General features: G+C 44.1%; 1 protein-coding gene across 1 annotated transcript in view; it reads left to right on the plus strand.

Moving 5' to 3' along the window:
• The window catches only part of KLHL42 (kelch like family member 42), a 38,887-nt gene extending 33,414 nt beyond the window's left edge, over positions 1-5,473 (plus strand). Inside the window, exon 4 of the mRNA XM_073649394.1 lies at positions 4,550-5,473. Within this exon, the coding sequence (XP_073505495.1) occupies positions 4,550-4,986 (437 nt within the window). The 3' untranslated portion in view covers positions 4,987-5,473. The remainder of the gene's footprint in view (positions 1-4,549) is intronic.
• Positions 5,474-11,897: the final 6,424 nt, after the last annotated feature.

An 11,897-nucleotide genomic window follows, 5' to 3' on the forward strand; every position in this document is an offset into this window, starting at 1 on the left:
GAGTGCAGCTCTGGAGTATAATACAGGATGTAACTCAGGATCAGTACTGGATCAGTAATGTAATGTATGTACACACTGACTGCACCAGCAGAATAGTGAGTGCAGCTCTGGAGTATAATACAGGATGTAACTCAGGATCAGTACTGGATCAGTAATGTAATGTATGTACACAGTGACTGCACCAGCAGAATAGTGAGTGCAGCTCTGGAGTATAATACAGGATGTAACTCAGGATCAGTAATGTAATGTATGTACACAGTGACTGCACCAGAAGGATAGTGAGTGCAGCTCTGGAGTATAATACAGGATGTAACTCACGATCAGTAATGTAATGTATGTACACAGTGACTGCTCCAGCAGAATAGTGAGTGCAGCTCTGGAGTATAATACAGGATGTAACTCAGGATCAGTAATGTAATGTATGTGCACAGGGACTGCACCAGCAGAATAGTGAGTGCAGCTCTGGGGTGTAATACAGGATGTAACTCAGGATCAGTAATGTAATGTATCTACACAGTGACTGCACCAGCAGAATAGTGAGTGCAGCTCTGGAGTATAATACAGGATGTAACTCAAGATCAGTAATGTAATGTATGTGCACAGTGACTGCACCAGCAGAATAGTGAGTGCAGCTCTGGAGTATAATACAGGATGTAACTCGCGATCAGTAATGTAATGTATGCACACAGTGACTGCACCAGCAGGATAGTGAGTGCAGCTCTGGAGTATAATACAGGATGTAACTCACGATCAGTAATGTAATGTATGTACACAGTGACTGCTCCAGCAGAATAGTGAGTGCAGCTCTGGAGTATAATACAGGATGTAACTCAGGATCAGTGATGTAATGTATGTACACAGTGACTGCACCAGCAGAATAGTGAGTGCAGCTCTGGGGTGTAATACAGGATATAACTCAGGATTAGTAATGTATGTACACAGGGACTGTACCAGCAGAATAGTGAGTGCAGCTCTGGAGTATAATACAGGATGTAACTCAGGATCAGTGACGTAATGTATGTACACAGTGACTGCACCAGCAGAATAGTGAGCGCAGCTCTGGAGTATAATACAGGATGTAACTCCGGATCAGTAATGTAATGTATGTACACAGTGACTGCACCAGCAGAATAGTGAGTGCAGCTCTGGAGTATAATACAGGATGTAACTCAGGATCAGTAATGTAATGTATGTACACAGTGACTCCACCAGCAGAATAGTGAGTGCAGCTCTGGAGTATAATACAGGATGTAATTCAGGATCAGTAATGTAATGTATGTACACAGTGACTGCACCAACAGAATAGTGAGTACAGCTCTGGAGTATAATACTGGATGTAACTCAGGATCAGTAATGTAATGTATGTGCACAGGGACTGTACCAGCAGAATAGTGAGTGCAGCTCTGGGGTATAATACAGGATATAACTCAGGATTAGTAATGTATGTACACCGGGACTGTACCAGCAGAATAGTGAGTGCAGCTCTGGAGTATAATACAGGATGTAACTCACGATCAGTAATGTAATGTATGTACACAGTGACTGCACCAGCAGAATAGTGAGCGCAGCTCTGGAGTATAATACAGGATGTAACTCAGGATCAGTAATGTAATGTATGTGCACAGTGACTGCACCAGCAGAATAGTGAGTGCAGCTCTGGAGTATAATACAGGAGGTAACTCAGGATCAGTAATGTAATGTATGTACGTAGTGACTGCATCAGCAGAATAGTGAGTACAGCTCTGGAGTATAATATAGGATGTAACTCAGGATCAGAAATTAAATGTATGTGCACAGTGACTGCACCAGCAGAATAGTGAGTGCAGCTCTGGAGTATAATACAGGATGTAACTCAGGATCAGTAATGTAAGGTATGTACACAGTGACTGCACCAGCAGAATAGTGAGTGCAGCTCTGGAGTATAATACAGGATGTAACTCAGGATCAGTACTGGATCAGTAATGTAATGTATGTACACACTGACTGCACCAGCAGAATAGTGAGTGCAGCTCTGGAGTATAATACAGGATGTAACTCAGGATCAGTACTGGATCAGTAATGTAATGTATGTACACAGTGACTGCACCAGCAGAATAGTGAGTGCGGCTCTGGAGTATAATACAGGAGGTAACTCCGGATCAGTAATGTAATGTATGGACACAGTGACTGCACCAGAAGGATAGTGAGTGCAGCTCTGGAGTATAATACAGGATGTAACTCACGATCAGTAATGTAATGTATGTACACAGTGACTGCTCCAGCAGAATAGTGAGTGCAGCTCTGGAGTATAATACAGGATGTAACTCAGGATCAGTAATGTAATGTATGTGCACAGGGACTGCACCAGCAGAATAGTGAGTGCAGCTCTGGGGTGTAATACAGGATATAACTCAGGATTAGTAATGTAATGTATGTACACAGTGCCTGCACCAGCAGAATAGTGAGTGCAGCTCTGGAGTATAATACAGGATGTAACTCAAGATCAGTAATGTAATGTATGTGCACAGTGACTGCACCAGCAGAATAGTGAGTGCAGCTCTGGAGTATAATACAGGATGTAACTCACGATCAGTAATGTAATGTATGCACACAGTGACTGCACCAGCAGGATAGTGAGTGCAGCTCTGGAGTATAATACAGGATGTAACTCACGATCAGTAATGTAATGTATGTACACAGTGACTGCTCCAGCAGAATAGTGAGTGCAGCTCTGGAGTATAATACAGGATGTAACTCAGGATCAGTGATGTAATGTATGTACACAGTGACTGCACCAGCAGAATAGTGAGTGCAGCTCTGGGGTATAATACAGGATATAACTCAGGATTAGTAATGTATGTACACAGGGACTGCACCAGCAGAATAGTGAGCGCAGCTCTGGAGTATAATACAGGATGTAACTCCGGATCAGTAATGTAATGTATGTACACAGTGACTGCACCAGCAGAATAGTGAGTGCAGCTCTGGAGTATAATACAGGATGTAACTCAGGATCAGTAATGTAATGTATGTACACAGTGACTCCACCAGCAGAATAGTGAGTGCAGCTCTGGAGTATAATACAGGATGTAATTCAGGATCAGTAATATAATGTATGTACACAGTGACGGCACCAGCAGAATAGTGAGTACAGCTCTGGAGTATAATACTGGATGTAACTCAGGATCAGTAATGTAATGTATGTGCACAGGGACTGTACTAGCAGAATAGTGAGTGCAGCTCTGGGGTATAATACAGGATATAACTCAGGATTAGTAATGTATGTACACAGGGACTGTACCAGCAGAATAGTGAGTGCAGCTCTGGAGTATAATACAGGATGTAACTCACGATCAGTAATGTAATGTATGTACACAGTGACTGCACCAGCAGAATAGTGAGCGCAGCTCTGGAGTATAATACAGGATGTAACTCAGGATCAGTAATGTAATGTATGTGCACAGTGACTGCACCAGCAGAATAGTGAGTGCAGCTCTGGAGTATAATACAGGAGGTAACTCAGGATCAGTAATGTAATGTATGTACGTAGTGACTGCATCAGCAGAATAGTGAGTGCTGCTCTGGAGTATAATACAGGAGGTAACTCCGGATCAGTAATGTAATGTATGTACATAGTGACTGCATCAGCAGAATAGTGAGTGCTGCTCTGGAGTATAATACAGGATGTAACTCCGGATCAGTAATGTAATGTGTGTACACAGTGACTGCACCAGCAGAATAGTGAGTGCAGCTCTGGGGTATAATACAGGATATAACTCAGGATTAGTAATGTATGTACACAGGGACTGTACCAGCAGAATAGTGAGTGCAGCTCTGGAGTATAATACAGGATGTAACTCACGATCAGTAATGTAATGTATGTACACAGTGACTGCACCAGCAGAATAGTGAGTGCTGCTCTGGAGTATAATACAGGATGTAACTCAGGATCAGTAATGTAATGTATGTACACAGTGACTGCACCAGCAGAATAGTGAGTGCAGCTCTGGAGTATAATACAGGATGTAACTCAGGATCAGTAATGTAATGTATGTACACAGTGACTGCACCAGCAGAATAGTGAGTGCAGCTCTGGAGTATAATACAGGATGTAACTCACGATCAGTAATGTAATGTATGTACACAGTGACTGCACCAGCAGAATAGTGAGTGCTGCTCTGGAGTATAATACAGGATGTAACTCAGGATCAGTAATGTAATGTATGTACACAGTGACTGCACCAGCAGAATAGTGAGTGCAGCTCTGGAGTATAATACAGGATGTCACTCACGATCAGTAATGTAATGTATGTACACAGTGACTGCACCAGCAGAATAGTGAGTGCAGCTCTGGAGTATAATACAGGATGTAACTCACGATCAGTAATGTAATGTAATGTATGTACACAGTGACTGCACCAGCAGAATAGTGAGTGCTGCTCTGGAGTATAATACAGGCGGTAACTCAGGATCAGTAATGTAATGTATGTACACAGGGACTGTACCAGCAGAATAGTGAGTGCAGCTCTGGAGGATAATACAGGATGTAACTTTGTATCTCTCTGCACAGGTCGGAATATGAGCGTCCTGCGTTACTGTCCGTCAGTAGACGAGTGGTCGGTGTTTGACCTCTGCCGGCAGCACGTGCGGAAGCAGCAGATGGTGTCTATAGAGGAGACCTTGTTCGTGGTTGGGGGCTTTAGACGGGACCCCCTGTCAGGGCAGAGCGAGGACTCGCTGAGCGTTCTCTCCTATAGTACCTGCAGCAGAGACTGGAACTGTCTGAAAGTCAACACCTCAAAGTCCGGCCTCAGCGTCAGCTGCGCTCTGCACAATGACGGGATCTACATCCTCAGCCGGGACGTGAACCCCAACACCGGGGGGCGACACCGCATATTCCTCAAATACTGTGTGTTTACAGGGGTCTGCGAGTACGTACGCGGACCCCCGACTGAGGGGATCAATATGCAGCTCTTCTCTATGTACCTCACCCTCCATAGCAGCTAAGGGGGAAAACTACCAAAATCTGCACCCCCAGGACATGTAGACTGCGACCGATCCTCCCACCGGAGACCACAATCATCAAGAGTCTTATTAAACGGATTGTCCACAGCAGACGCCCATATTCCATGTGCCCTGATAAGCTATAGGTGGCGCCCTTTACCCCCAAGCGGGATGTCCCTCTGTGAGGAAAACAGTGTGACCCCCGTAATCCATTAAAGGGGCGCCCTCCGACATTCCTTATAGATGTGCATTGTGTCACTGTGCAGATGCTGAAAGCCGATTGGCCCACTGAAAAGGGGGTTGCCTAAAGTGGACCGCCCCTTTAAGAGGTAGAACTATTTAAATTAAGGGAATTAAATGCCAAATATTGCAATTTGATTTCTGCTCCTGGGGAGAATGATGACCTTGCCCTTTAAATGGTCGTTTCAACAAACTTTGCATAAATCAATACTATAAGTGACTAATAAATTTGGTAATTTATTGCACCCACCACCTTGCTACGGCCTCCTGAACTTATTTTATTCGGTAAAATTGCTAAAATCCATCTTGGTGAAAACCATATTGACTGCTAACTTACTGAGGGATCAGATTACATCTGCTTAATGAAGTCCGTGGAGAGGGGAAGAGAAGGGAGAGGAGTGCAGTGAGGCACAGAAAGTGCTGCCGCTTTCTATTAAGTTTTATGCTACTCCAGCTGGGTTCACAGATACACTGCTCAGTATTGATCTATAATGTCTTCCACACTGCTGCTTTCTAGTATTTTAGCATAATCCGGTACTGGATTCACAGTTACACTGCTCAGTACTGCTGTATAAGTATAATGTCCTCCACACTGCTGCTTCTTTTTAGTAAGTATTTTATCCCACTACAGTCCTGGATACACAGCTACACTGCTCAGTACTGCTGTATATTTTCCTCCATGCTGCTGCTTATAGTAAGTATTTTATACCACTCCAGAGCTAGATTCACAGCTACACTGTTTAGTACTGCAGAATATTGTCCTCCATGCTGCTACAGCTATCTAGTAAGTATTTTATCACACTCTTGTACTGGATTCAAAGCTACACTGCTCTGTACTATTAAATAATATCCCACCCCAGAGTTGGATTCTCGGCTACACTCTTTAGAATTGCTGTATATTGTCCTTCATCTTGCTACAGCTCTCTAATAATAAGTATTTTAGCACACACCAGGGTTGGGTTCACAGCTACACTGCTCAGTACTGCTGTATATTGTCCTCCATGCTGCTACAGCTTTCTAGTAAGTATATGCTCTCACTCAACAGTTGGATTTACAGCTACGCTGCTTAGTACTGCTATAGAATGTCCTCCATACTGCTGCTTTCTAGTAACTGTTTTATCCAGCTCCAAAACTAGAATCATAGCTACACTGTTTAGTACTGCAGAATATTGTCCTCCATGCTGCTACAGCTTTGTAGTAAGTGTTTTATCACACTTCTGTACTGGATTCACAGCTACACTGCTCAGTACTGCTGTATATTTTCCAACATGCTGCTACAGCTTTCTAGTAAATATTTTATCCCTCACCAAAGTTTGATTCACATCTACATTAAGTACTACTGTATAATGTCCTCCATACTGCCATTTAGTAAGTATTTTTTATCAAAGATTCACAGCTTCACTGTTTAGTACTGTAGAATATTGTCCTTTATGCAGCTACAGCTTTCTATTAAGTGTTTTATCCCACTCCAGAGCTGGATTCACGGCTACACTGCTCAGTACTGCTGTATAATATCTCTATACTGCTGCTTTGTAGTATTTGATCCTACTCCAGAGCTGGATTCACAACTACACTGCTCAGTACTGCTGTATAATATCTCTATACTGCTGCTTTGTAGTATTTTATCCCACTCCAGAGCTGGATTCACAACTACACTGCTCAGTACTGCTGTATAATATCTCTATACTGCTGCTTTGTAGTATTTGATCCTACTCCAGAGCTGGATTCACAACTACACTGCTCAGTACTGCTGTATAATATCTCTATACTGCTGCCTTGTAGTATTTTATCCCACTCCAGAGCTGGATTCACAACTACACTGCTCAGTATTGCTGTATAATATCTCTATACTGCTGCTTTGTAGTATTTTATCCCACTTCAGTGAATTCACAGCTACACTGTACAATATTGCTGTATAATGTCCTCCTATGCTACTACAGCTTTCTAGTATTTTATCCCTCACCAAAGCAGGATTCACGACTACACTGCTTAGTACTGCTGTATAATGTCTTCCAATCTGCTGTCACATCTCCACCTTGACCTGCTGTTGCTACATCTCCTTCTGTCACCAGTTGCCGCCATATTCATTCTGGTTGTGAAGTAAACATCATGACTCTGGGTGGCACAGGCTCTGTTTAACTAAAGATACTTGTGAGGCTGGGCAGTAAGAGATTATGTGCTGTCCAGCTCTAGTAATCGGATCCTTACTGTGGCAAATGGGACAGCACCACACACTACTTAAACTCCCACTTAGTGTCTGTTGTGAGCAAAGTGCAATACAAATGTTAGTTGTTGTTGATGGGAGTTGCCGGTTATAGTTTATACTTGCTCTGGTTCACTCCTATTTTTCAGCTTTTGTTCTGCCTGTTTGATTCTCATTTCTAACTTTGGCCCGCACTTTAGACTATCCTGCCTAACAATTCTGTTCCTGTCCCTAAACTCCTGGTATTGACACGGCTTTCTCCAGCAGTCAGTCCGTTGCCCCAAAACCGGGGAATTGCTGTGTAAGCCTATATCCTTGTACAGAGATTAAATGCCAGGGCACCTCCAGGGACTGCTAGATAGAGTGGCTAGCGCAAAGCTTGTCCGTTCAAGAATTATTCAGAGCAACCAGCCTTCAGTTGAGAGTGCTCCCTGACATCTGCTCTCTAGTAAGTGTTTTATGGCACACCAGAGCTGAATTCACAGTTGCACTGCTCAGTTATGCTCTATAATATCCTCCATTTTACGGCTTTTGTAGTACGTCTTTACCTAACCTTAGTTATGTGTTCACAGCTACACTGCTTAGTAATGTTGTATAATCTCCTACATACTGCTGCTGCTTTGTAGGAAGTGTTTACCTCACCCTAGTTCTGGGTTCACAGCTACACTGCTCAGTAATGCTGTAAAATATCCTACATACTGCTGCTGCTTTGTAGGAAGTGTTTACCTCACCCTATTTCTGGGTTCACAGCTACACTGCTCAGTAATGCTGTAAAATATCCTACATACTGCTGCTGCTTTGTAGGAAGTGTTTACCTCACCCTAGTTCTGGGTTCACAGCTACACTGCTCAGTAATGCTATAAAATATCCTACATACTGCTGCTGCTTTGTAGTAAGTGTTTACCTCACCCTAGTTCTGGGTTCACGGCTACACTGCTCAGTAATGCTGTAAAATATCCTGCATACTGCTGCTGCTTTGTAGTAAGTGTTTACCTCACCCTAGTTCTGGGTTCACGGCTACACTGCTCAGTAATGCTGTAAAATATCCTGCATACTGCTGCTACTTTGTAGTAAGTGTTTACCTCACCCTAGTTCTGGGTTCATGGCTACACTGCTCAGTAATGCTGTAAAATATCCTGCATACTGCTGCTGCTTTGTAGGAAGTGTTTACCTCACCCTAGTTCTGGGTTCACAGCTACACTGCTCAGTAATGCTGTAAAATATCCTGCATACTGCTGCTGCTTTGTAGTAAGTGTTTACCTCACCCTAGTTCTGGGTTCATGGCTACACTGCTCAGTAATGCTGTAAAATATCCTGCATACTGCTGCTGCTTTGTAGGAAGTGTTTACCTCACCCTAGTTCTGGGTTCACAGCTACACTGCTCAGTAATGCTGTAAAATATCCTGCATACTGCTGCTGCTTTGTAGTAAGTGTTTACCTCACCCTAGTTCTGGGTTCACAGCTACACTGCTCAGTAATGCTGTAAAATATCCTGCATACTGCTGCTGCTTTGTAGGAAGTGTTTACCTCACCCTAGTTCTGGGTTCACGGCTACACTGCTCAGTAATGCTGTAAAATATCCTGCATACTGCTGCTGCTTTGTAGTAAGTGTTTACCTCACCCTAGTTCTGGGTTCACGGCTACACTGCTCAGTAATGCTGTAAAATATCCTGCATACTGCTGCTGCTTTGTAGTAAGTGTTTACCTCACCCTAGTTCTGGGTTCACGGCTACACTGCTCAGTAATGCTGTAAAATATCCTGCATACTGCTGCTACTTTGTAGTAAGTGTTTACCTCACCCTAGTTCTGGGTTCATGGCTACACTGCTCAGTAATGCTGTAAAATATCCTGCATACTGCTGCTGCTTTGTAGTAAGTGTTTACCTCACCCTAGTTCTGGGTTCACAGCTACACTGCTCAGTAATGCTGTAAAATATCCTGCATACTGCTGCTGCTTTGTAGGAAGTGTTTACCTCACCCTAGTTCTGGGTTCACAGCTACACTGCTCAGTAATGCTGTAAAATATCCTGCATACTGCTGCTACTTTGTAGTAAGTGTTTACCTCACCCTAGTTCTGGGTTCACGGCTACACTGCTCAGTAATGCTGTAAAATATCCTGCATACTGCTGCTGCTTTGTAGGAAGTGTTTACCTCACCCTAGTTCTGGGTTCACGGCTACACTGCTCAGTAATGCTGTAAAATATCCTGCATACTGCTGCTGCTTTGTAGTAAGTGTTTACCTCACCCTAGTTCTGGGTTCACAGCTACACTGCTCAGTAATGCTGTAAAATATCCTGCATACTGCTGCTGCTTTGTAGTAAGTGTTTACCTCACCCTAGTTCTGGGTTCACGGCTACACTGCTCAGTAATGCTGTAAAATATCCTGCATACTGCTGCTGCTTTGTAGTAAGTGTTTACCTCACCCTAGTTCTGGGTTCACAGCTACACTGCTCATTTATGCTGTATAATAATCGCCTCCATTTTGCTGATATTTAGAAAGTTTTTATCTTACCCTACTTCTGGGTTCACAGCTACACTGCTCAGTAATGCTGTGAAATGTCTTACATACTCGTGCTGCATAGAGACATGAGAGCAAGAATGGCTAATTTCTGTGTGTGATGTTTATGAAAGATATTGTAGCAGCTGTTTTCCACCCACCAGCTCAGAGACGATTAAAAATAGAGGCTGCAGAGGAGAAAAATAAGGATAGAAGTATAGGAGCTGCATACATACAATTATAGCAGGGTTATGTAATCCTCTGTGAGCCACACACATCAGTTTTCTCTCCTGCGCTGATTGCTTGTTACAATGTATCAGCGATTGTATTGTTCTGGATTCTACATGCTACAGAAAACGCATATGGGAATAAAAAGCCTGTGGGATCCTCGGTCAGGGGGGGTTATAACGGATGTCCAATTTAAGGTGAGTGAAGTAACACAGGACTCAGACCACTTCGGGGATGTTTATAGTTTACCATGGAGAGACATAGTTCTGTATTGGAGCTGCGTACACAAAATGAAAGGCTGTAGGTCGAGGTATGTCGAGGGTTATCCTGTATTGGGACTCCCCTGCTGGGACCATCACTGATCCCTTTAATGGGGCTCTGAAATGCCGGCTGGAGTAGAGCAGCGGCAGCGCATGCGCACGACTGCTGCATCCATTGTCTATGGGACTGCTGGAGAAAGCTGAACGCTGTACTCAGTCGTACGCACCCTGTACTCAATTCTGACGGGGAATTCCGTAACCTCATTAACGGGATTGGAGGGAGTTCCAACAATCGGACATCTGCCAATTGTCACGTTTGTATAGACGCAGCCCTGCTCCATTCACTGACTATGGGACTGCCGGAGAAAGCCGAGATCTCTACTTGACCAGCGATGGACCAGCGGCACGCATGCTCAGCTACGAGCCCCATTCTTAGGATGGGTTGTACATCCCTCCAAGTAGTGTCCAAATAGGGTTGTCTTTTGTTTTTACCATTGGGGCTCTTTTTTGGGGGCACCCGGGGAGAATCTCCTTCTCCTCTCTGGTCCACCGCAATGTCTTTTATTACATTGATTTATTTGCCTGGAGCTAGTGTAGCATAGCTTGGAGATATAAGAAGTGAGGAGGACACAAAGAAGAACCCAGAAATCTCACAAAGTCTGCCGAATAAAGAATGATGCATTGCAGGTTTGTATGTGAACACCAGGGGGAGCTGTGGTACAAGCAATTTCATTATCTGTTCACTATAACTGAGAAAATCGGAAGTCCACCCAATCCACTTGGCTGTAGGTGAAATCCACGGGCAAATATTATTATCAGCGGTTAACAAAGTGAAAACTTCATATATACTGGCTAGAACACCCAGGCGGAGCGAGTTAACTCTATGTGGCAGATATAGGACGATGGTTATTAGAGGAGCAACGAAGATGGCCGGGAGACAATCAGAGGTACAAGAAACAAAGTGCTAAATGAAAATATCAAAAAGGTCACCACATTCACTGATGGTTTCCATGCAACAACATAATATCAACCAACTGAAAAAAAAGATCTATGAAAATAGCAACAAATGTAACAAGGATAGAATCTAATATATATAATCGTCTTATCCCGTCTGTCTGTCTGTCTGTCCAGGAAATCCCACATCGCTGATTGGTCCGGCCGCGGCCAATCAGCGACACGGGATTTCAGAACAAGATGGCGGCCGTTAGCGGCTCATCTGCCGGACGGAGGTCAGCGGCGATGCAGCCGGGAGATCACCCTCACACGCTAACCCTCAGACGCTCACCCTCACACGCTCCCACGCTCACCCTCACACGCTCCCACGCTCACCCTCACACTCTCCCACGCTCACTCTCACACGCTCACCCTCAGACGCTCACCCTCACACGCTCCCACCCTCACACGCTCACCCTCACACGCTCCCACGCTCACTCTCACACGCTCACCCTCACCCTCAGACGCTCACCCTCAGACGCTCCCACCCTCAC

The sequence above is a fragment of the Phyllobates terribilis genome, unplaced genomic scaffold, assembly GCF_046119375.1.
Source record: "Phyllobates terribilis strain yellow unplaced genomic scaffold, ASM4611937v1 Scaffold_10__3_contigs__length_209671492, whole genome shotgun sequence".
Taxonomy (NCBI): domain Eukaryota; kingdom Metazoa; phylum Chordata; class Amphibia; order Anura; family Dendrobatidae; genus Phyllobates; species Phyllobates terribilis.